Source organism: Pholis gunnellus, assembly GCF_910591455.1.
Source record: "Pholis gunnellus genome assembly, chromosome: 18".
In the NCBI taxonomy this organism is placed as follows: Eukaryota; Metazoa; Chordata; class Actinopteri; order Perciformes; family Pholidae; genus Pholis; species Pholis gunnellus.
The window spans coordinates 15,808,040-15,834,047 of NC_136545.1; the positions used below are offsets into that span (position 1 = coordinate 15,808,040).

Genomic DNA, 26,008 nt, shown 5'->3' on the forward strand with positions numbered 1-26,008 from the left:
AGCACAAGGATGAGTACAAATGAATCAATTTCACCTTGCTTTTGCTGAAGTGAATGTTTTTTGAATTAATATTGTACACTGTATAAATAAGATATGAACTGCAAAACAAGTACATATAATTGTTCTATAATTGTACGTCATCATTTTGTTTCCATTAGAACACAGTAGCCAACCGTAGCAGCATAAATGAGGAGTGCTAAGCCTGCTGTCCTTTGACAAATAATAATAATACTAATCATTTTCTTGGGGGCTTCTGCACATGAGGCTAGTGCAGCAGTGGTTTATGCATCATGGGGTTAAGCACAGGTAAGCACAGTAGAACACCCACAGCAGCAAATCCCCATTTTGCGATGATCTAAATAGTGTCATTACAATAGATTAATCCTCTGTTGATCGGCTAATTCATTAATCAAGTGATTGTTTGTGTTTCAACTGAGTGTTTTTTGTACCCACCTAGCAAATACAAAGGGAATCAATTGTCACTAATGACCCAAACTTATATTTTCACACATTTTTTCACAAGTTAAAGCATTGTACGAATATTAGGCTACTAAATTGTAATAACCTGCCCAGTTACTACAGACCAAAAAAGGAGCTCTCTAGCTAACTCTGGCACGTTGAGGTGAAAACTGAAATGTTGATTAATGTGCACTGTCCCTGGTAAATAAATAAATACATAAATAAGCATGACATTTTAGGACTAACCAACATGTCTAGAAGTACTTGGAAATGGATGAGATGGTCTCAAATAAGGACAATGTGTAAATCAAGAATCAAATTTAGGACTTTGTGCTGTACTCTAAATCTGATTAGATTTAATATATAAATAGATAAAAACATTCATAGTCACGCAGTGGTTGTTAGTAGATGGGGGTGTATGCCGAGGGGGCGGGGTTGATAGAAGGTGCTGCCTGCGAGCCTAGCTTGGGACAATAATACCCCAAATCTAACGGAGGGTTTGATAAATTGTTCTGGGTGACCACACGGTTACGTCAATTCCCCTTCGTGGATGTAATGTGTCTAAGCCCCGCCCGCCCGCGCTGACTTGACAGGAGTAAGCAACAAACATCGGGTGAGTGTCGACGAATCGAGCCCATCCACAGTCGTCTCCTCTTCTCATGCTGAAAACGTGCACACGTTCCTGGGCGAGGAGACCGTTGGAGGACCGCAGTGAACGTGGCTTTGCTGCAGGTTTGTTTTTCACACTGTTATGTGGCGTTAGCGTGCAACGTTGTGTCATTTGGCCCGTTTTGTCAACTATGGTTCATGTAATTTGATTTCACCGCTGACATTTACGAGCATAGCTGGCTTTCTCCAATATATGTTCTAGCTTAGCAGAGCTGTTAGCTTAGCAAAGTAATGTCAACTTAGCAAAACAGCTAAGCTAACTCCTGTTTGCATTTGCAATTAGCAGTAACGCAATGTGTTTTCATGGGGCAGGGTTAGCTGTAAATGCTCTTAAAAAAAACCTCATGCTAGTTAAAAAAGGGTTGCTGCTAATTCCTTAGCTGTGTAGGCGTTGACCAGTGTCTCCCTGTAATGTAGCAAGGCCTCAGTACAGTAGGTGATGGCTGCAGAAGTGCAACCTGCCTGAGCAGTGTTTAACTGGAGACAGTGGGCGGTGAGAGTAGGTGGACTGCACGCGTTAAGTAGAGAACATGCGGGCTAGTTTGAGGCTATATTTAAAGTGTTCAGCCCTGGATGGTGTAGATGACAGCCCTGCCTGTTATGATGCTGAACTACCCAGACATCATGCATGCAGCTGCATGCACACTTGACTTGAATTATTATTTATTAGAATTAGAGCTGCAGACAAATAATCTGCATTCTCTCTTTCCATCTTTTAATTTGTAAAGATTTGCTGTTTTTCCAAATTGTGTGTGTTAGTAGACTGTTGATGTTTGGCTTTTAGCCTGTTGATTGGACAAAAGAAGACATTTCTGATGTATTATAGGCCGTATCATTAATACATTACTTCAGAAAATGATCGGCAGATTAAATGATAATAAAACGAATCTCCAGCTCTAATCAGAATATTTTAATAGATGGATGTGTCATAAGTAGCCAGGCTGATTGTATTAATCCTGTATTATTATTATTTTTTCAGATCCAGGGAGAGGAGCCTGTTTGCATTCCACTGCAGGTGCAAGACAATGGAGGGGAAACCCGAACACCAGGACGAAGACACCGCATTCGGCAACACTGACGCTAATGGTGAGCTCACACACACACATCTTCATTCCGATCAGCCATTTGTGACCACGATGTAAACTGCATGAATGGACTAATGTGTTAAGCGGAGAACAAACTGAGCCCGTGAAGTGTTGCACCCAGCTTGAAATACAAGCGTGTAGAAGTATCTGCTAATTGGTTCACTCAAGGGAGGAAAAAAAAAGTAAAAGAAACTGAACATTTCTGGCGGACACTATAGAGCATGTGGACGTGTCAGATGGTTGAGGGACTCTCCTGTCCAAGGGACTGCTGTTCAGTGGGCCCTGAGCAGATCTGCCCGTCTTCTAATCCAGGGAGGGTCCGTGGTGGTGCTGGACGTATTCCAGGATATAGTTGGCTGTTGAATGAAACCCATTCTCCGGGTGGAACATGCTGTAGACTCAGCACTCACCATGTATTTATAGTTTTGTCACTTCTATTAAGTGTTTGTGGCTGGTAATGACAATGTGGTTTCCCTCTGGCATTTTTCTTCTTAATATTAATAGTCCTGAATCAGGAATAATCGAGCCTTGCTGTCTGTTACACTGCCACACTGGTGTGCCAAAGTTGAATTGTCAGTTGTGCTGAGCTTGCGTTCAAGTTATGACGTCTGTTCCCGATGGATACCTCATCCAGAATGACGACCTGGCCACGTTTTTACCCGGATTTTCTTCCCTTTTCAGGTAAACGCCCGGCTGAGGACATGGACGAAGAGCATGCCTTCAAACGTTCTCGCAACGCAGATGAGATGGTGGAGCTGCGTGTGCTGCTACAGAGCAAGGTAAAAACTGCCGTATTAGTTGTTAAGTCACACTGCAGTTTTTTTTTCCCCTGTTGATCAAAGAGATTATTATTATTATTATTATTATTATTATTTATAAGGAAAACCTTCTTTTCCTTCACAGAATGCTGGCGCTGTTATCGGAAAGGGAGGCAAGAACATAAAAGCCTTACGCACAGACGTGAGTAAAAGGATGAAATGCGGCTAACGGTTCTGCAGCTGAGGAGTTTATTTGGCTAATAAAATTAAAAGGTTCCAGACGTACATTTCAATTCGTTCAAACGCCCTATTCATTGGATTCCCACAGAAACAATCCCAGATTTTTTTTTTCCCAGCAGTTTCAAGAATTGACATGCACTGTTAGTCCCAAGTCTTCTATAACGGTGAAAGTTGTCTCATGTGGACAGAGAAGAAAGGCGTCATTAGACAGATCTGTTGGATTTTTCTGACTCGCGACCTGATTCTGGTTCCCCTCACAGTGTTGAAAGCCTGAGTGGATATAGTCTCGGGGACGGGGATCTCCAGACTGTGTTTTATACTTATCTTTGTCCAGGTCACTTCCTGTTCTTCTTCACTCACCACAGTTTCAAGTCTCTCATTTCACTTTTGGGACAAAGTATAGCCTGTATTCAATTAAAAATGTATTCCTTCTCCCCCCTCTTCCCTTCTCCTTTTACTTTTTTGTTTTTATTTTTGGCCACCTTCCTCCGTTGCCCATGTACTGGATCGACATGCCCCTCCTGCGTTGCCCACCTTGACGTTGGCCCAACCTCCGCCCGCCCCTGAACGCCCGCCCGCCCGCCCGCCCACCTGCCCACCTGACACTCCCGGTTGGCCCCGCCCATAAACCGCGCCCCTCCTTAAATGGGCACCTAACTTGACATCTTGTGATTGAATGCCCCCGCCCAATGCCAACCTCCTCCACCACAACCACCACCACAACCACAACCACCACCACCACCACCACCTCGGCCCATGCAGTACAATGCCAGTGTATCAGTCCCAGACAGCAGTGGCCCAGAGCGGTATGTCCCACCAGTTATTGCCTCACTGCCTGATTAGAACAGTGAAACACATGTCTTTGATATCCTGCCTTCTGTTTCATTTTAACATTTCTATATACATGACCGTATACCCCCCCCCCCCCCTCCCCTCAACCCCCCCCCCCCCCCCTGCTCCACTTGTAAGACACGTGTATTGTTCCTTTTTGATTATTTATGTCCATTTTCAACATCTCCATTCAGTTGGACTTTTTTGTTCTTACAGTTTATTGTCCGTGCAGTGAATCGCTGACAAACCAACCAAGTAGTAGCGACGCAGCTGTTGGATGTTGTTCCTTGCTGTGATGTTACATTTTTTTTTACCTGGAGACCTGGAAAGCGGACATCTTTTTCTCTCTCTGTTTTCTGTGGCCCACCTGGCCCCCCTTACCTCCGACCTCCCCCTCCCTCCCCCACTGTTGTCAGCATCACTGTTCATGACTTCTGAGTGAGCCCTGGCATGTCTGGAGGCTCCGCCCCCCCCCACTCTTGCACTCTTGTCACTCATCAATGTCGTGTCTTAATTTCATTGTGCTGCATCCCTTCTGTAAAAAATGTCTCTCAGGCCACATCGGATCAGAGCTGCCTGCCAAACCTTTCATAACCCCCCCCCCCCTCCTACCCCCCAACCCCTCCACCCCTGCTCCTGTCCTGTGCCACTAAGTACTTTGTAACCACTCGCATTTCCTTCCCCACCTCAACCCCCTCTGCTCCCCCTGTTACTCCTCTCTACTGCCCACCTCGTCTCCTCCTCACCTTCAGCCCTGAGCCCCCCCCCCCCCCCCTCCCCCCTCTCCCCCTCCTCCACAGCTCCTGGTCACAATGAGAAGGTGTGCTGGTGGCGCAATTGTCCTGGCAAGCTTATGTTTGAGTTTGTTACGTTCCCTCTCCTCAACTTGCTGGTGGTGGGATGGTCATAGAAGATCTGTCTCTCTTTCACATCCCCCCCCCCCCCCCCAACTCTGTGTGGCCAGTCTCACTTTAATTTCAGCCGTTCTGAAGCTGCCCATCCTCCCGAGGCTTCTCTTACTTAGAAAATAATATTAGATTGAGTGCATGTCTAGTGTCAGGGAACAGTTGTAATTGTGTGTAGTGTGCCGCAGTCTTAATTTCTCTTTTTTTGTATTTGTCCGTTACTGTTTGCTTGACTGCTTCACGTATCTCTTTAAAACCTGGCTTTGCTTTGTTTTCTACTTCTTGTCCCCCTTTGTAACGCCTTGCTTCCTTTTGGCCACAATGGTTGCTGACAGGATCCTGAGTGTGAACGCCAGCATCGACACCATTGGAGACATTCTGCTGAAAATCATACCAACTCTAGAGGAGGTAAGCCACCGTGTTAATTACCTTGTTAATTAAGTGTACACGAACAGAGGGCAGACCAGGATGATTGATGACATTGCCTTTTGAAATTAATAGAATTGGGGGGGAGTAGCATTAGGCAGAATTTGAAGTTCACTTTATAATGGAGTTCTGCATGAGCCGTGAGGTTTTCCTGTAAAGCACAAGGACACACGAGCAGACGGGCAGCACGAGTCACATCCGTCCTTCTGGTTTTGCACGATTTCAACCTGACAATGCAACAACGAAGGCAGCGAAGAACAACACTGCTATCTTGTATGATTTTGTGCGCCTCATGTTTGTTTGCTTTGAATATATTTTCCAAAATGGCGGCTCTGCCATAACTACCACCTTTGTGAAACTCAAAGTGATTTTGTCTAGACTGTGTAAATCAGTCGTTTCTTGGTTTCTCCTCTAAACCAGAACAATGTTTCTGTGTTCGGCAAATGCCGTCATGATTTATTGAGTTTCTTTTGTCATGCAATCATTTTTGAAACTGCAACAGCTATTTGAGTGCCAATTATTTTCCGTCAGTTACCTCGTACTGCTTTAAAAACATGTTTTGTTTTTAAAGTGTCTTATTTTACTACTTTTTAATATCTGAAATGTTTCTGGACCGATCTTTTAAAACAAGACTACGTGGATTATAGCAGCTAGCATCAGGCAGAGGTTTGGTGCTAATCTGTCAAAATATGGTGAATCCCAATATTACTTTTTAGATTATCTTTAAATGTTTGTTTTCATTTTCCTTAATCAAAACTGCACGTGTTGTTTATCTGCTTGTATCGGTTACATTTTAAATTGCATTATTTCAAGAGCGTGACACGAAAGATTGCTATTGTGTTACAGAACAACATTTATCAGAATTAGTTGTAGTGGTCACGTAGGAGTCATACATGCATACATAACGTCGGTGGGTATGTACAGTATTTGCAGAAATTAGAGTCTCTAATTGCAGAAAAGCTTTAGGAATCAGCTTTGAAAAGAGTTTCGGGTCCTACTGACACCACTGATCCCGCTTTGTGTTTCTGTAGTACCAGCATTACAGTGGGATTGATTTTGACTCAGAGCTTCGCCTGCTGATCCATCAGAGCTTGGCAGGGGGCATCATCGGGGTAAAAGGTGCCAAGATAAAGGAGCTGAGAGAGGTAGGACAGAGTCCAGATTAGCAGACGCCTCGCCACTGCTGCTCTGCACCAACAGCTGTTAATATCACAATAGTTTCTTGCATTCTGTGAGTAGCAGTGGCGATAACGACATTGCATACATATATGAAAAGAGTATTCTATTGCTATCTTATCTGACGTGAATTGTATTTCCTACATATAAGTCTTGACACTTTCGTGTTTCCATGCACTAGAACACTCAGACCACTATCAAGCTGTTCCAGGAGTGCTGTCCACACTCCACTGACAGAGTGGTCTTGGTGGGAGGAAAGCCAGAACGTGTCGTTGAATGTATAAAAGTTATCCTGGAGCTGGTGTCGGAGGTGAGTTTACATCTCTGAGATCTGCTAAAAGCCTCAACATACTTTGTATAGTCATGTGTTGCAGATGTAAGGACAGTTAAAAGCCTAGAGGCTGAAGTCCATTATTTTAACTTGATGTATAGTTTGTGAGAAGTCGCCAAATTGTTTGTTTTACAGCTAACTTCAGTTATTTCAGAACAGAGCCGCCTTTAACGTTGTTCTCTCATTTTTTCAGGCGCCAATCAAAGGTCGGGCCCAGCCTTATGACCCCAATTTCTACGACGAGACGTACGACTACGGCGGCTTCACCATGTTGTTTGAGGAGAGAGGCAGACGACCGATCGGCGGCTTCCCCGTCCGAGTGCGTGGTGGCTTTGAGCGCATGCCCCCTGTCCGTGGAAGCAGACCCATGCCCCCCTCCAGGAGGGACTATGACGACATAAGCCCCCGCCGCGGCCCCCCGCCACCGCTGAGCAGAGGTGGACGAGGGGGAAGCCGAGCGCGTAACCTGCCTCTTCCCCCGCCACCACCGCCAAGAGGAGGGTGAGGAGGAGCCCCGCTAACTGTGGATGCTTTCACACCTTTAACCCGTTTGGTTCGTTAACATGAACTCTGGGGCGTTTTCCTCGAGTGGTTTGGTTCGTAGTGACCACACAGTAACAGTCCTGTAATATTAAGGCACAAAATGCTTTTTTTCTTCCTGTACTTGTCTGTATGTGTCATGACAAATATTGCTCATAATCAGTTATTTTTCCTTGAGGTCTTTGTGACACCGGATAAGATAAAAGACACTTGCATGATGAAAGTTGCAAAAACTGCCCAATCAATGATTTATATGACTTCATGCTCACAGATTTTGGGTGGTTTGTAAAAAAATCTGTGTGAACATGAACCAGATCAGAACTAAAAGGCAACAACCGATCATTTCTTTTCCCTCGGTCTGGACCAAATGGACCAAACTACAGGCATGAAAGCACCCTTAGATACTCCATGGTTTAGATGCAGTTAGACATTAATATGTCTGTCTTCTATCTGTTTGCAGGGGAGACAGGTTCTCGCATGGCAGCTATCATGGCGGCATGGACGACAGACCAAGGTGAATACGGAGCAGCATTGTCAATAATTTAATTTCTCCCCAAAGCAGAGCGACAGATATCGGTGTGTAAGTTGCAGAATGTCAACCCACCAGCCCTGATTCAGAGTCTGCTCACAGGTCATCTGTGGAGTCTGCATGTCCTTTCACACTCACAGCTTTTCTAAACACCAGTCCAACAGCTCTGACCTGCTAGATACTTTCAGAGTCAAGTGTCCTGTAGAGGAGAGAAACCATACTAATGCACAGCTTTTTGTCTTTTAGTGACAGAAGAGGCCGAGGAGGAGACCGTTACGACAGCATGGTGAGTGCTGATGCAACGCTCGCCGGTGTGTTTGCAGCGTCCCAGTTGTGCGTTTTTTTTGGTGAATTGTGTTTCAGATAACAATGTGATTGGAATTCCTTTTTTTTTTCTGATTGTAGCACAAGCACGGAGGCACACGGACACTGTGCTGCTGTTTCACCGTGTATTCACACTGATATAGGCCTGTTGTTGCCTGGCAACAGTTGTCTCCGTGGTTACCACAGAGCAGCCGAGTACGTAGTCCAGAGATCCAGCGGGCTAGCAAATGAACCCGAGCTGAAAACCAAAAAGCAATCCCTGAGCAGGCTTCTTCTGTCAGGCGTTCGCTGCAAGTAAATAGTTTCAATAATAAGACAAAGAATACATTTGATTAATAAACTCCAATAGATGTCAGTTAATTAGTGAGATTTAAGAACAAACGATTGATCCAGAGCATTCATATCAAAGACCATTTTTCTTATCAAAGAGAGGAAAAAATACTTAAATATGATAAGATGTCCTTTTGATAATAGATAATAAGCTTTTACTCATCTAAAGCTTAATAATACAACATGCGGTTTACTGTTAGTGTTTAGATGCTCAAATAACTTAAACTTAAGCTTAAGTACAAATACGTTTTAATACTTTAATTTTCTTATGGCGTCTGCTTTCACCCAATGTCGTTAACAAAAATCTTCACGCTCCAAACTAACCAGAAGCCTGAGAGCTGTGTGAACTCTGGTGTCTTCTCATAATCAGCAGAAATACACTTGGTGGCCACTTTATTAGGTACACCTTTGTAATACTGGGCGTGACCCTCGTTTGCCTGAATTTACTGCTAAATTCCTTGTTGCTTGGGTTCAACAAGGTGCTGGAACCCTTTATTAGCGATCTCTATTGTTGGTGGAACCAGCTTAACAAAGTCCGTCCTCACACTCGTCGCCTGCAAGCGTCACAAGTGCCAAAATTGCAGAAGCGTTTCCTGTCCTTGCCTGTAGATGGCACCCCAACACGTTTACCTCTGTGGTTCTGAACTGCTGCAGGTGATGTCCACCTTGCCCCTACCAACAGATCGTACATGTTGGACCTGACCTGCAGGTCCAACATGCTGATGACAATACCAGTGTGTCTCCCTTTAGGAGTGTCCACGAGTCCGTTTCATGATGCTGAGCGCTTAAAAGGTGTGTCACATTATCGCCATTACATTATTGTGGAACAGGTGTAGCCTTCCACTGCCGTGGTGATTAATGAATTAATAATAATAATAATAATTCCAGAAACACTCATCGTCTCAGGGTGGTCCTAAAGTTACCTCAGATTGTTTCAGTGGTCTGCAGGCCTCAGATTTAAAACCACTAATGTAGTTTTCAGACAAAGTGGATCAAGATATTTGAAGCATGAATGTCACAGATAACTGTGCAGGGACTGCTTCATTGCCTGTGATTCTACCCAGTACCGGCCAATATACTGGCTAATATAAAGTAGAATGTTTATAATTTATTATTATTTCAGAAAACATCTGATAGTATACTGTCCTCATTGCGTCATTAAAACCGTTTTATGTTTCCCTTTTTTCTTCTTCCAATCAATCCTGAAATGCAGAGTGGAGGTGGATATGGTGAGTGTTGATATCTATTATTTTTTGGGGACTTATTATAGTTTCAGCCACCATTAATTTCAGACATGTTATGTAGAGGCAACCACATACAGTAGGCTGTGTCTTTGGTTTTCAAGTTCACAGTTGGATCGTACACGTAGTGTCCACTTTATTAGGAACACTTGTACGATATACTGCAGTCCAATACAACAACCCTGCCACACCATCAATCTTTACAACGCTCATAATATTACGGGTTCGGTGACATTGTCATTGTGTAAACTCAACTACATGTTTATTACTGAGGTCATAGTTAATATACGCTTTCTATTAAATCATATTATATGCTCCCTATTTACATACATTAGGTGAGCAGCATATCAGAAATGCCTCTGAATATAATGCTAATTATGACCTCAATGCTAAAACGTATCGTTGCATGAACATCACTATGACAGTGTCAACAAAAACAGAACATTGCAGGCGTCACGACATTTGTTTAAACTCGTATTTAATAAGTTAATTGGGGAATGAACTGTGATGCTCAGATTAAAACCTGTCTGGTTGCCTGATGGCTCATGTTGCAGTTGGTGCAGGTGATGACACGTCACCACACCTTAGAATTTACAACAATGAATGAACTTCATTTATTTTCTTCAACGTATTTGTTAGAGCACACAGGGGGGAGAACCTATTTGTCTCGACCATCTGCTGTATTTTCTTGTTTACTATCACACTATCTCTCGTCTTTGTCCCTGTGGTGTATTTTCATTTTTCACTTTCTTGTTGCCTTTCCAATGCGTTCAAAGACAACAATTCTTCCTGGGAGCACTTTCAGTCTGGTGAGTGGGGATGGATTATGTCCCAGTGTCTTGTTTCCTCACCTAAAGGGATTGTTTCCTCCTGTTGCATGTTTTAGTCAAAGACTAATTTACCTTCTTTCTCACCTCCGACTTAAGGTGGTAGAGGCTCATACAGTGATATTGGAGGCCCAGTCATCACAACACAAGTCACCATCCCTAAAGATGTAAGTAAGACATCTATTCACTCTCAAAAACAAACAAAAAACAAGACTCTTTGCAGTAAGGAATGACACTTTCCACTCCATTGTCCCGTGTGGTTGTTCCACAGCTGGCTGGCTCTATCATCGGTAAGGGCGGCCAGAGGATCAAGCAGATCCGCCATGAGTCTGGGGCATCCATCAAGATTGATGAACCACTAGAGGGCTCTGAGGACCGCATCATCACCATCACAGGAACACAGGACCAGATCCAGAACGCCCAGTACCTGCTGCAGAACAGGCATGTGCTCCTGTGACCCCCCCCCTCTCTCCCCCCTCTCCCCCTCCCCTGCCCCCAAACAGCCCATGTCATTGGCGCAGTGTGGTCTCCTCTGATGGCCTCCATGCTCATCCACCACTAGCTGGAAGTAAACATTGTTTTAGCTGCTGCATTAAATAGTTTCACTTTGACGTCACTTTATTGTCCCTTGTGAGTAAATTTGTCTTGCAAGCAGGTGAAACGCACACAGACTTAATAATAAAATACATAAAACATTTCATTCAAAAGATGGTTGTCCGTAGTTGCTCTTATGTTAATTGTACTAATACACCATGTACTGCATTTAATATTATGACTTCTGCGTTTTTGGTCCAGACGTTGACCAACGTCAGTAACAAAACTGAACATTTGAGAGGTGCTCATTTCGTGAAGAGCTGGAACGATTAGTGTGCTATTTGATCAACAGATATTTTATTGGCTACTGTTTTGATAAAATATTACTATTTATATATTATTTAATCATCTGTTAAGCGAGAATAGCAAACATTTTATAGCCTCAGCTTATTAAATGTGAGGATCTGCTGCTTTTTGCTGTTTTCATGAAGTTATTTGGGGCATTTTTACAGACGAATCAATAGAGAAAGTAATTGACAGAATAATGGAAAAGATCATTAGCTGCTGCCTTTATTTTATTAAACTTATGTGGGACCCTGACATTTTACTGAAGTCAGTATTTCACCGCCTTAGATAAACGTTTAAATTAGCACATTATGCCAGAACAAAATGGTGTTGAGCCTTTTTTTTTCTCCCTTGAAGAGCTTTTCAGTTCACGGATGCTTCCTTCCCCCCCCATCACTAAATGGCTAAGCTGGTCTCAGCAGTCATTCGGTCTGCTTGCAGACATAATTTATTTCCGGCCTTGACCTCGGCATACTTTTTACACCTTACAATTGTGCTCCACATGAAAAATGCCTTAACAGTTTGCAGCATTACCAGCTCCTGACCCATGTCACGTTCCGGTTCAAATAACTATTCTTAATGTTATAATAAAATGCCCTTACCTTCATCTGTCTCTTATTTCAGTGTGAGGCAGTACTCTGGGCGCTTCTTCTAGGAAGAGGGATGGGAAGAGTGAAGCCATGCTGCCATACTGTTTCCTCCTCCTATTCAGAGCAGACATTCCTCTGCTCGGCCTCCTCCCCTCACTATCGCACAGTACGCCATCTATCTAGAAATCGCAATTTTTGTTGTTTTGAGGAGTTTTGAAAAATCCTAAGCTGTCAAACAGCAAACAACATGTTTCTGTGCTGGTGTAATTCTTTTTTTTTAAGGAGATTCTTGTGCCGTCATTGGAGTAAAGTCATCTGTGTGATAACTTTTGGTGTTGTGAGCCGCCCCGAGCCCTTATCTCCCTCATTTCAGTACAGCATGCAGAATGTAATCTTTTTTTTGTTTTTTTGTAAGGAACATTATGTGAGTTTTAGTTGTTGTTTTTTTACCCCCCCCTCTCAAACGTTTAACCGTACTCTAGTCTAAATGAAGAAGCATGGTCTCAGAACGGTTAAAGAACCATTCAAATACATTTTTATTTTCAGACGTCCAATATCTTTTTCCACTCTCAAATAAAGTGCTTTTTTTTTTTTTTGTTGTTGCTACGGTTGGTTTTAAAGGAGTCGTTTGACATTTTGTTTTATTCACTTTCTGGCGTAGAGATAGATAAGAAGATTGATACCACTTGTGTGTATGGCTGATATTGTAGGTGGACTTGGATATAGTTCAGCACAGCCAGGCTAGCTTTTCCCCTCTGTTTCCAGTCTTTGTGCTAAGCTAACCGACTGCTAAAAGTACGCCAGAAATTGAATAAACCCGTTTCCCAAAATGTAATACCTTTGCTTTAAGTTGGGATAAATGTGCCAGTGTGATATAAAAAAAAAAAAAAAGAATTTTAATATTTTGTGTTTTTCATAGAAAGACAAGGAGCTGTATAAAGTGTTGTGTATATATTTACATAGAAACAGTTATTTCAGAAGTGGTTAGGTTAGATAGGCCCAGAATTCTTTCTACTTTCTTGGAAGGAGATGGTGCCATAAGACAGGTTTGTGTGTTTCTTCCTTTTTCTATCAGACTTCTTTTCTGCCTCTCACGACTCGCTGTAGTGCAACCTTAATATCTGATCTGTTTGATCCATTTAGTCTTGGGTAAGTGTTTTTAATTTTGCAAAAGCATTTTTAAAGTTTTTTTTTTTTTTTTTTTTGGTGAACGCCTCTCTAAAGATGCAGTTTGATGTGAGTAACCTACAGCTTTGTGAGTCCATGAGTAGTGCTTTATATCTGCTCACATCTGTATCTCATATCTGTAGTACCTGCAGGTGTTTAGTAAATAAAGTCTGTGTCACAGGTCACCGTGTGTGTGTGTGTGGTACTTTTTTTTTTTAAACTGTATTCCTACAGAGGATAAGAGACGTCTATATAATTGTGTTTGTGGGTCTGTAATTGGTTTTCAGTGAATTGTGTGTCAGCCTGTAGCTCGTAACCGTCACATGCATCCGTAGTTTACTAGTTAACACCGGAAATTTGTTCCCATAATGTAATGGCCATGGTGAAAGCCCACACGGTTTCCCATCAGAGAACAGCCCTCTGTCACATGGTCCACTGTTGTTTAAAAAAAAAAAAGAAAAGAAAAACAGGATAGAGGACGGGACAAACAAAAGTGGACGCAGCGGAAGATAACACCGAGCTTCACCTCCAGATACAAACAGTAAACCTGGAGCGTGAGCATCCTATTTCTTTGTCCCGGGGAGCGAGCGACTGTTGCCGGTGTTTGTGTTGTTTTGTAGCGCTGTAAAGTGAAACTCCGCCATATTCAGCCCACCACGCCCGGAGAGAGGACTCGCTGCTGCTGCTGCTGCTTCAGCCTTCTTAAGTTGTTGCACAAACTTAATTTTCTCTTCACAATAGAGGAACAAGGTAATAACAAACAGCCTTGCAGAGAAACGTCTTGACTTCCTGAAAACCAACATTTGTTAGAACCTTTATAGTTTCCCAGCTGTTGTGTTTTGAGTGCGCAGTGGGGATTCTGGATGGGTTAATGGGAACACCTATTGACTTTAGGGATAATCGTGCTAATTTATTTCTTGCGTAACCCCAACGTTATGTATGTGTCTGTCGCCTCGGAAGGTGGAGTGTTTTCCGGGAGTAATGACTCTGAGCTCCGTGGGGGCTTGCTGCCTCAGCCCAGAGGCCAAAGAGGCTCGCAGGATCAACGATGAGATCGAGAGGCAGCTCCGCCGGGACAAGAAGGACTCCCGACGGGAGTTCAAGCTCCTTTTGCTCGGTAAGCCACGACAAAATACAACCGGCCTATTGTAGGATGGGTATACTCGTGTACAAATGAGAATACAAAAAAAAACTGGGGTAGATATTACTCTCCACCACTTTCTAACGGTGTATAAAGTTGCAACAAAATACTGTTGTACACATTAATACAGCAGTAATGTTCTCGCAATATACCGTATGTATTATAAATACAACAATCTGAATGGGGCTATTTTGCTTAGTGAGTAGTTATACTTGTGATACTTACGTACTTTTACTAGATTTTGAATGCAGGACTTGTAATTGAGTATTTTTATAGCAATTCTTCTTACGTCACCAAATTAATTAAAGCTCCTCACTAAAACTAATAAATATACACGCACATCTATTACCTAATTGGCCGTGTAAGTACTTGAGTGCATAGTGATGCATTTGTGGTTTAAGGTGTACTGTAAGAAAAGTAATATTGTTGTTTGATAGTATTATTTGTAACATAATAAACAGATAATAAAGTTTGTATGTTTGTATGTCCGGAACCACAGTTAAATATAGAGTGCAGTAAAAGTACAATATTTTTCTCTGCAAAGCAGAAGTATGAAGTATTGAGTAGATACATATCAGTCCAACAGGTAAATAAATGTGTGTTAGCTGATCATCTTGGCAGGCCACATTGTATTTGTGTTACTTGACGAAGAATGCATCCGTGAGTAACTGGTGGTCACGTGGGTTATAGTTATTCTGCTTTCAACGATGATTGACTCATACTGAATGTGTAACCAGTCGTTTAGGTTCAAAAGTCAGAGGCGTAGCTTCGGTGCTTTCCAAACAATGATCACATACGTATAAGTCTTACATTTTGAACTCCGTAGCATAGATAAGTTTAAATTAATCAAAATAATCACATCAAGTGTAAACCCTGACACATATTTGTTTACTTCTTATCTTTAAAAATGTGTATTCGAATGACAGAATGACATGCTAATCACTTCCCTCTGCGACTGTTGCCAAAACATGATTTCATTTCAACGTCGTCAGCTACAGGGGGAAATGCTGCAATCTCTTCAGGTTCATCTTTTTACAGTCAGACACGGCTGAGATGACAAAATGCTGTTTCTAAAACTTGACACAAGGAATAAACAAAAGACCCACAGGGCCCAAGAATAAGATAAACACAGACTGTGGTTATGAGTCTACAGCAAGTCCAAGGCTGAAAGACGGGAAAGTACTTCACACACAATACAGGCTGCTGATATTATATATTTTTAATTTTGTCAACAAATCCCATGAGGAGATCGAAATCAGCAGTGAACTGATGCTACTAAGTATTACCTCTGCAACAAAAATGTGATGCAGATAATGTTTTATCTGTGCCATATACCTCCACTGTCCAGAGTCTACAGCCATGCTAGAGGCTCTGCGAGGCTGCACTTTGGCACAGTGGAGCTTTGAGCTAAATGCTAACATCAGCATGCTAACATGCTCACAGTGACGATGCTAAAATGCTGATTCCTAGCAGGTATCATGTTGGTTACAATGGTAACTATCCTAGTTTTCTGTCGATAAACACAAAGTACTGCTGATGTTGATGGAATATCATTATTTTTGCAGGTATTCTGTCATAAACCAAAATATCAATAGCGTTCAACAAAGTTCAGTAGTGAGAGATGGACTGACGCATTGCTTAATAAGATTTGTTGACAGTTGAAAATATGTATAAAATAATGCCAGCCTTCCTTAAAGTTAATATGTGCGTGTACAGTAATGTTGTGTATCTGTTGGCGGATAGGAACTGGTGAAAGTGGGAAGAGCACTTTCATCAAGCAGATGAGGATCATCCATGGCCGTGGATACTCTGACGAGGACAAGAGAGGCTTCACTAGGCTGGTGTACCAGAACATCTTCACAGCCATGCAGGCCATGATCCAGGCCATGAGCACATTAAAGATCCCCTACAAGTATGAATACAACAAGGTAGACCAGACTGTTGTTTCTTTGTCCTTTCCTCGCTTCTTCACACAGAGAGAGAGAGAGAGAGAGAGAGAGAGAGAGAGAGAGAGAGAGAGAGAGAGAGAGAGAGAGAGAGAGAGAGAGAGAGAGAGAGAGAGAGAGAGAGAGAGAGAGAGAGAGAGAGAGAGAGAGAGAGAGAGAGAGGCTTTACCGCACACTGTCCAAAAGATGCATGCGCATGGTTTACAGACACTGACGGAGCCTGAGCTGTGTGTTAGGGTGAAGCACTTCTGGTAAATTGCAACGGTGTTTAGTTTTGCAATCCAGCTGCCAGAGATTTTTGTCTATTTACAAAGGAGGGCGTCATTTGGAAAATACACATGATGTTACACTGCAGGCATGTAAAGACAAGTTAGGTACTCCTGAGAGACTCGGTAATCACACACATTTGCTGGTGCACCCAAACTAAATCGGGTAAAGTTCCAGGTAAGGAAAGGAGGCGTCCTCTTTCTGTGTCCGGTGACGGTCGTACGAGGAAGGGGGTCATGTGGCCGTCGTGGACCTTTGGCAACATTAGCCAAGTCTGAGTCAGCACGTGGGTTACAATGAGTCAGGATGGTGTACTGTGCAAGCTCACAGGATGACACTGTTTGCCACTGAGCATGCAATCCGGAAGTGCAGAGTCGCTGTAGGTCAGAGAGGTCAGGTAGAAGTGAACATTCACTAATTAAACTGTCCACTGAAACACCAGAGGGCTTTTAATTTGAAACAGACACAGGAAGTGTTGAGATTCTATTGACAGCATAATACAGTAACACATATTTAACAGGAAGCTAAAGGGAGCAGATCCTTCTCTAATAAATGCCTGCTTCAGAGGCCTGGTACCCTCTGCAGTTGAGGTAATTAGAGGCCTGAACCACTATTTGATAAATCACGGTACGTGCTATGTGAGAGTGGAACAGTAACTAAGCTTAGCAAAAATATTTGTTGGAAGTAGGGCCGGGCGATGTGGTGAGATATTGGTAATTTCATATCTCGATAACAATATATATCGCAATATAATTTAATAAATGAATAGTCTACATGAGATAACCACATGGTAAAGCTGAGGTACTCCTGTGTTAATTAAATACTCAACAAATTAAAAGTGCCGAGTATTTTCTCATTTAATTAGGAACTTTAGTTTCAAGTGAAATTTGAGAGAAGAAATTAATAAATATGTTCAACGAAACACTGACTATGTTTACATGCATGTACACAAATATGGGGTAAGACAATAATTTAGCGTTGTCGCACACCTTTTTTACACCCAAGCAGACTTATAGTTTAGTTAGTTCGGGGTATTCCAATAAGCACAATTTTTGGGTATTGGCACGTAGGAGTTGAACAATAAAGCTGAATGAAGAAATCCTGCACACTGCTGGAAACACTACTCCCAATCTATTTCAACCAACATTTGGGTTCCAAGTGGAGCTGTACACATTATTCTCCGTCATTATCATGCTAATAACTCTCTCCTGAGCTGCATGCTCTATTGTATTCTGGGTAATGGAGCTTAAAGGTTGGAGAAGCTTGTGTCTGGAAGGTTGCCAGTTAGAGTTCAGATTGTTAATTGCAGTGCGCTGAGTGGTGATGCAAAAACAAAACTGCAAACTTCAAATGATATTATCTAAAATATATATATGTATATATTAGATTTAAATTGTTATGATCAATGTATTATAATTGTGTATCATGATATCTAAATAAATTATTTAATCATTAAATAAAAAAATGCTGGCATATCAACTTCTGAGGATCCCTTTAAATGTATCCCATCATCTCTCCGAAGAGAAGAGTGGGAGCATGAAAGTGCTGAAGCAGGAGCCATGAAATCAATTTAAAAAGATGCACCAAAATGGAAAGGCATTCGAGGGTATGGCATCCCCCGGAAATGTAAAAAAAAAAAAAGTCAGTAGAAATACACTTCACTGGTTGTTTGGAACACACATTTAATCTCTGCCACCAATTCCAGCCAAACAACAGAAAAACAGGAAAATTATGTTTTAATTCTTACCTATTATATGGTGATATGACAGCAAACAGCTCTCCAGATAGTTTTAATTTTATTGGCGTTAACGATGGTGTAATAACCTGGTTGAACCCATTCACAGTGTGTACAGATATATTATATAACTCTGGAATTTACCACAGTGTGGCAGCTCATAGACATTTGTCCCGTGACAGTCACAATCTCACCATCACAACATCTAACATCAACAAAATGACAATTGCAGTATGTCTGTGAAAGCACTTCGTACAATCGAGCTGTTTATTGATGCAAAGTTATGATATGATGCCAAAGTCCCAGAGAATAGAAAGTGAGAGTAAACAGAGTAATTGTTCAGCCATAAACGACCATAAAACGTACTCCAAACAGCTTGTGCAGAAGTGTTTTCTGGCTGAACGATTGCACTGTGGGTCCACAAGTAATTTGCAGTCAGGGACACATTTGTTATTAATCATAAATAAATGAGGGCAGTAAGGGTGAAATAGAGAGATTTGGAATTCCTAGAAGTCACTGGACATCGGAAGAACACAATGCAGCCTTTGTTCTATGTTTAGCTCTTTGTGTTTATGAATGCATATATTACTGTTATATATTACTGTTGTGTGCATTACATCGTCAGTTTTCTGTGGAGGCTTGTGGGGCAGCTTAAATAAACGGAGCCACCACTGGTTCATGCTGGGGACAAGAGAGAAGGTGTCTCTGGTCAGACCTTTTAGTCTGAAGATAAGTTGTACAAAACAGCTTCTGAATTTCAGAGCATCCTGTGTGAAGCAATGAAAAAGATGTATAGATGAGCATAAAAGTCTTCTTTTCCCCTGACATAAAATAACACATCTGGTGTGGGAGATAAACCCAGCGACCACATCGTGCCCCCTCTCTATCTTTCATAGCGCTTCAATAGCAATTCACAAGTACATAAACATGGCACCGTATTCATCATAAAGCCCACTGTATATTTGTTTCTGAAAGTGTCCGGTTACTGATTTCAGTGTGTCTTTCTGCTGCTCTATAGGAAAACGCCAGTATTGTCCGAGGGGTTGATGTGGAGAGGGTCACAACATTAACAAACCCTTACGTGGATGCCATCAAGTGTCTTTGGAGCGACTCTGGGATTCACGAATGTTACCTTCGCAAGAGGGAATACCAGCTCTCAGACTCGGCCAAATAGTGAGTGTAAACGGGGGCTAATAACTACTCCGGCATTGCCAAATAGTTTCCATTGTTTCATCTGCTAGTTGTCTGTTTAAAGCACTCAGAAGGCTCAGTGGTTAGTTCATTTAAGGTCGTTGACAAAAAAAAAGCAAAGAAACACGTTTTAATTCTGACTTATAGTGAAGAAACAGAAACATCCATGAAGTGACTATTTTTTTACAATAAATGTATCCTTTGTCCTTTTCCCAGTTCTCACTCTTTCTAACTTTCATTCTCTTAAACTCTGTGGCGTCCTCCTGTGTTAATAGCTATCTGAATGACATGGACCGAATTGCTGATCCGGCTTATCTGCCAACCCAGCAGGATGTCCTGAGGGTCAGGGTGCCCACAACGGGTATTATAGAGTACCCCTTTGATCTTGAGGATGTGATCTTCAGGTGAGTGTTTTATGTTGTTGGTGTATGTTCTGTTGTATGTTGACTACGGCCTCACAGAGCTGCTGGCATGACTGTTTTGTTTCTTCCCGTGTCCTCTGACAAGACTAAAGAGCATTGTTGTGAAGGTAGATACACAAGGAAGCCATTATGTCTTGTTATTCTTTAATAGTCTCGTTTGAGCACAGCTGGACTTCATTTAATAATTAATTGTCAGAGGTCCATGGTCTTGTTTTGCCCATTTGTACTGTCTCGCGTTTCATTAATTCTGGAAGTTGGTTTTGTTTCTGTATTAATGAATTGCATGAAATTGGTTGAGTTAAAGGTGTTAAATTCCAAAGTCAGAGCATATCTATTATTGAGGGATATGCCTCCACACAGCTCACAGCAGCTAACAGCGCAAACAAAAGCAGCAGTGCTGACATAGCTAACTGTTAGTTGGGAGGTGGGAGCAGGAGGGTGTTGGTGGTGCTACAGTTCCCTGACCACACCGTGGGCTGGGACGGCGGCATCTGCGTTAATCGCCGTATGAGCACAGACGGCGATTAGCTAGCCAGTGTTGCACAACATAGAATCTCGCATGCGCCAACTAACACGCGTAGTCAGACCGGCTACGTAAACGGAGCACAAAGAAGCTCTGATTACAGCACACACGGGAGAGTGGAATTCATTTTCAAACTGGCTTTAAATTGGTAATATGCTGATTTATTGTAATGATGGTGGAACCTGTGGCTGCAGGATGGTGGATGTGGGTGGCCAGCGGTCAGAGAGGAGGAAGTGGATCCACTGTTTTGAGGAAGTCACTTCCATCATGTTCCTGGTGGCGCTCAGCGAGTACGATCAGGTCCTTGTTGAGTCCGTCAATGAGGTGAGATGCCTACAAAATGATCTGTAACGACTACAAGATAATCTCTTCCTATGTATTTTGTTAGTCCGTATATGGGGAAGTAAGGGGCTCTCTTTGGGGTAATCAAGTAAATCACTCAGAGGGACACAAAGGGACATTGTTTCTTTTGTTTAAGGCCGAACCTGTTAGGTGAAGATGATGACCTAGATTTCTACAGTCCAGCACTAGTCTGTTTTTCCTCTCTCTCTCTCTCTCTCTCTCTCTCTCTCTCCTCCCCCCCTACCTCCCTCCTTGACCATCCTTTGTGGCAGTGTGTATAGTTCATCTGCAGGGGGAGCTCTTTAGTCGCTCTGTTCAGCAAACTGCACCACTCGGAGAGGCTCATATATAGGCTATATGAGATTACAGCCAATAGAATTTGCTTTCACAGACAATCACTGCTGAAGTACTGCTGTCTAATACTAAAACTGTTCTGCCGCTGTCGTCATATTTCTGCTCATGCTTAGATGTTTGTGTCATGTGTTTTTCAAAGAATCGCATGGAGGAAAGCATGGCCTTGTTTCGTACAATCATAAACTACAAGTGGTTCGTGTCATCCTCGGTCATGTTGTTCCTCAACAAGATTGATTTACTGGAGGAGAAAATCATGCATTCGCATTTGGTGGACTACTTCCCTGAATATGATGGTAAGAGGAAAAAGGTTTTTCTTGGCAAAAGATATCAGAAATGCAGCTGAGCATGATGATATTCAGGTTTTTCATTATGACTCTTCCTTGTACAGGTGAAAAGTTGAATTTCTAAGCAATGAAACACCCACATCTGTCAAGAGAGACCGAACATTTTCATTGGTCACAATGACATTTAGCAGGCTTGTTTCTGTGTGTATATGTGTGTATCATTCTGCAAAGACCCGCCCCCTACTCGGCCTCTGATTGGCTCTGTCCCGGAAAAATAAGGTGTTTGTGAGTGAAACCGCACCCTGTAATCCTCGAGCAACATCATAACCTTAAAGGTACAGCCTTTTGGGGGATCTTTTGGCAGAAATGGAATATTATATTATTAAGTATCGTGAGTGTTTATTCACCTAAAAATAAGAATCATTGTGTTTTCGTTACCGTAGAAGGAGCCGTTCATAACTACGTACGGAGCGGGTTTTCGCAGCCGACCGTCATGTTTCTACAGTAGCCCTGAATGGACAAACCACGTTTCTGTAGTGGCTTGGTACATTAGATAAGTTTCAGTTGGCTGCAATCTGCAACCTCACCACTAGATGCTGCAAGACACGCTAGACCTTTTAAAACATACCGGTAATTCAAAAACGAAGAGAGCATTGTTTTTCTTCAAGAACAATACTGCGGTGACAGTTAAACCTGTAACCGAGCCTCACCCAACTTCAGTGGTGAGGTAACCGCTTCACCACCTGTCTACCATGTACCAGGTAAGATGTCTAACCCTCACCCAACATCTTCAGCGTAGATTCAATTTGGCCGGATCTAAATGATGTGCTGGTAAACCTTAATGAAAAAATTATGCGCACCAGTGCAACCAATGTAAAAAGCCCTGACACCATTTCTTCGTTCAATACACACCGTGGTTTTGCTGCTACAGACCACTGTGGTCTCGTATGACCAGTAGCTCATAGTGGCTCATGTTAGCCAACTTTAAATATTAATGTGTAACTGACTTTACATTAGCCATCATAAGATAGTGGTCATACCAGATGAAATACAGCTGTGGCAGCATGTATTGGATTGATCAAGGGTGTGTCTCATTGCTTTGGAATTCAACTTTTCATTTTGAAGTTTGGGTTATTTCCTCTTTTAAAAAAAAAGAAACTTAAATGTTCTGCAACCATTTTATATTACAGCACTATTCTGTCTTATATTCTTGAGCCTATGTGTAACTACTGAAAAGACTACGGTGACTTTCATGCACTGTTTCTGCCCTCTTGTCGCTTTCCACCAGGTCCCCAGCAGGACGTCAAAGCAGGAAAAGAATTCATCTTAGATATGTTTGTGACTCTCAATCCATACGCGAAAAAAATCATCTACTCCCACTTCACCTGTGCCACAGACACAGACAACATTCGATTTGTCTTCAGAGCAGTGAAGGACCACATCTTGCAAATCAACCTGGAAGTCTACAACTTGGTTTAAACCGGTGGTGTTGCTGCTGTAATTCAATCGGCTTTGTACAGCTGGTAGTCCGGAGAGCTCTGCAGTGATTCAGTTTGCCTCACACTGCTGCTGAACACTATAATCCACAACAGGAAATTGAGAAGCTACAGAGCTTGTCGCCAAATGACTGTACTACTGATATATTTCAAATTTCCCTGTGAGGCTCTTTGAAAATGGATGTCTCCAGCTATAATGAAGTGTGTCCTGACAATTAAAGTGCTGCCTAAGTGAGGAGTCTATTACAGCATGCACTCTGAAATTTATGGAGCTCTTAACGTTTTTCGAGCAGTAACAGTATAAATGCACATGGATGAATTAAGAGGGGAAAAAAGTATTTCAGTGGCCTCAAAAGCCTCCGAGGACTTGTAATGTACTAGGTCTCTCCTTCAGGGAATCTGTGGACGTGAATGTAGACTAACTGCAATGCAGCACCTCACATCACTAACCCAAGTTGTTCATACTTTTTATTATTTTATGTCAAAAACTGTTTTGAATACTCTAAAACACATAGTTTGTGTCTTGGCTTAATGGCAAACGAGTATTAATTAACACTACATTAACTTTATTACATAGCTATTTGTGCTGATATTCTGTTCGTGTGTACCTCACTGAGTTGGGTATTATCATTTCCACAACCTCATTTTAAGTTTTACAAGACTTTATACACTTAAGTATTTGTCTGTGATGGCATTAATCACTCCTAAACCACTTTTTGTGAGCACAGCATTCATTCATATACTCAATGTATTTTAACCCATACAAGTCCTTATTTTGTCAAAGCTGTAGAATCAAGCGTTCATACAGTTCAGGGACTATATGAGTAGTTTTCTTGCTTAAAAAAACATTTTCTATAATGTCTGTAGAGCTTTTGCCATTATTTATCTGAATGCATATTGTAACTATCACACGGTACATTAATGGTGAAAGATTTTTCACCTTTGCTCGCATCAAGGTCAGTGTGGAGAGGCTAACTGCTCAAGAGAGAACTGTTATGTTAAATATTCTCCGCGGCATTAAACTAGTTCATTCTTGATCTTTTTTTCTTTGTCTTATGCTGTTAAAGGGTCTCAAATGCATGACAAAAAAGCTAATGAGAGCAAATCCACGGCGCAAATGTTTACACAACCCTTTTGTTCTTGTGAGAAATAATTACAGCCTAATTTAAACAGTTTAATTTATGGTTAGATTTCACTGTCACTGCAATATCTTAATGCAGTCTTAGTGTTGTTAATGTGAGTGGATAAATAAACAGACATTTGCTGCTCAGGTTTTCATCTTTTGTGTTTACAAACCATCTCCAGCACACTGTTGGTTTAGCATTCAAGTGTTTGTCTTCTTGGCTTCTTTGTCGGCTCATCTGGAGCAGTGTTGGTCCTGAAATCCTCTGCGATACATCCATCTGGCTGGAGGCTGCAGCAGCAGCACTTCTGTTTGGGGTCCATAGGTTTGGGGTTGTGCACAGGGATGTGTAGTTTGGCAAAGGACCGTTGTTTTTGGTAGAGGACAGACACTGAAGGTAATGTGGCAGAAGCACATGGCACTAAAAACTGCATTAATAATAAATAAATGATTTATTCAGTGTAATGAACTAATGCCAAACAATAAACCACTTCAAACATTCTAATATTTAATAATATCAGCCATTAGCTGTAGGCTATTTGTAACTTCAAATTACAGCCATTGACAGATTATAAGATGTAAAAGGTCCCTCACCCCTCCCATATGTATATATGCATGTATATATATATATATGTGTGTGTATAAATGTATGTATATGTATATATATGTATGCCTATTTGACTACAGTTCTAATCCATATTATGGCAAGAACCACTCAACTAAGTAAAGAGAAACGACAGTCCATCAGTACTTTTAAAACAAGAAGGTCGGTTAATCCGGAAAATTTCAAGAAGAATGCATCCTCAAGTGCAGTCGCGAAAACCATCAAACACTATGATACAACTGGCTCTCATGAGGACCGCCCCAGGACAGGAAGACCAAGAGTTACCTCTGCTGCCGAGGATAAGTTCATTAGAGTTACCAGCCTCAAATGAACAGCACCTCAGATTAGAGCCCACATAAATGCTTCGCAGAGTTCAATAGCAGACACATCTCAATATCAACTGTTCAGAGGAGACTGCGTGAACCAGGCCTTCATGGTCGAGTTGCTGTAAAGAAGCCACTGCTGAGGAAGAACAACAAGAAGAAGAGACTTGCTTGGGCCAAGAAACACAAGGAATGGACATTAAACCAGTGGAAATCTGTACTTTGGTCTGATGAGTCCAAATTTGAGATTTTTGGTTCCACCCGCCATGTCTTTGTAAGACGCGGAAAAGGTGAGCGGATGGTCTACATGTGTGGTTCCCACCGTGAAGCATGGAGGAGGAGGTGTGATGGTGTGGGGGTGCTTTGCTGGTGACACTCTTGGGGATTTATTCAAAATTCAAGGCATACTTAACCAGCATGGCTACCACAGCATTCTGCAGCGACGTGCCATCCCACCTGGTTTGTGCTTAGTGGGACCAGCATTTGTATTTCAACAGGACTATGACCCCAAACACACCTTCAGGCTATGTAAGGGCTATTTGACCAAGAAGTAGAGTGATGGAGTGCCGCTTCAGATGACCTGGCCTCCACAATCACCCGACCTAAACCCAATTGAGATGGTCTGGGATGAGTTGGACCGCAGAGTGAAGGCCAAGCAGCCAACAAGTGCTCAGCACCTCTGGGAACTCCTTCAAGACTGTTGGAAAACCATTCCAGGTGACTCATGGAGCTGATTGAAAGAATGCCAAGAGTGTGCAAAGCTGTCATCAAGGCAAGCCCTACTTTGAAGAATCTAAAAAATAAAACAGATGACCTTCAGATGACCTGGCCTCCACAATCACCCGACCTAAACCCAATTGAGATGGTCTGGGATGAGTTGGACCGCAGAGTGCAGGCCAAGCAGCCAACAAGTGCTCAGCACCTCTGGGAACTCCTTCAAGACTGCTGGA

The 26,008-nt window shown here is 42.2% G+C and overlaps 2 protein-coding genes across 4 annotated transcripts; both read left to right on the forward strand.

The window, feature by feature from the left end:
• Nucleotides 1–936: 936 nt before the first annotated feature.
• Nucleotides 937–13,492, forward strand: hnrpkl (heterogeneous nuclear ribonucleoprotein K, like). Of its 2 annotated transcripts, XM_079179075.1 has the most exons (16): nucleotides 937–1,191; nucleotides 2,108–2,214; nucleotides 2,895–2,992; nucleotides 3,117–3,173; nucleotides 3,974–4,017; nucleotides 5,283–5,355; nucleotides 6,405–6,518; nucleotides 6,731–6,859; nucleotides 7,074–7,381; nucleotides 7,881–7,934; nucleotides 8,196–8,235; nucleotides 9,817–9,832; nucleotides 10,621–10,653; nucleotides 10,771–10,838; nucleotides 10,943–11,112; nucleotides 12,175–13,492. In XM_079179075.1, the coding sequence occupies exons 2-16, from the start codon at nucleotides 2,154–2,156 to the stop codon at nucleotides 12,203–12,205; spliced, it is 1,296 nt and encodes a 431-aa protein (XP_079035201.1). In that variant the 5' UTR covers nucleotides 937–1,191; nucleotides 2,108–2,153; the 3' UTR covers nucleotides 12,206–13,492. The 2 variants fall into 2 exon arrangements, with proteins under 2 accessions (XP_079035201.1, XP_079035202.1); XM_079179076.1 differs by lacking the exon at nucleotides 10,621–10,653.
• A 201-nt stretch (nucleotides 13,493–13,693) lies between these two features.
• On the forward strand, nucleotides 13,694–24,276 carry LOC306710475 (guanine nucleotide-binding protein G(q) subunit alpha-like). 2 transcript variants are annotated; one of them, XM_079179046.1, is made up of 8 exons: nucleotides 13,694–14,057; nucleotides 14,268–14,424; nucleotides 16,192–16,376; nucleotides 19,415–19,569; nucleotides 19,863–19,991; nucleotides 20,727–20,856; nucleotides 21,368–21,521; nucleotides 22,801–24,276. In XM_079179046.1, the coding sequence occupies exons 2-8, from the start codon at nucleotides 14,289–14,291 to the stop codon at nucleotides 22,989–22,991; spliced, it is 1,080 nt and encodes a 359-aa protein (XP_079035172.1). In that variant the 5' UTR covers nucleotides 13,694–14,057; nucleotides 14,268–14,288; the 3' UTR covers nucleotides 22,992–24,276. The 2 variants fall into 2 exon arrangements, with proteins under 2 accessions (XP_079035172.1, XP_079035171.1); XM_079179045.1 differs by lacking the exon at nucleotides 13,694–14,057 and having other exon boundaries at nucleotides 14,170–14,424.
• Nucleotides 24,277–26,008: the final 1,732 nt, after the last annotated feature.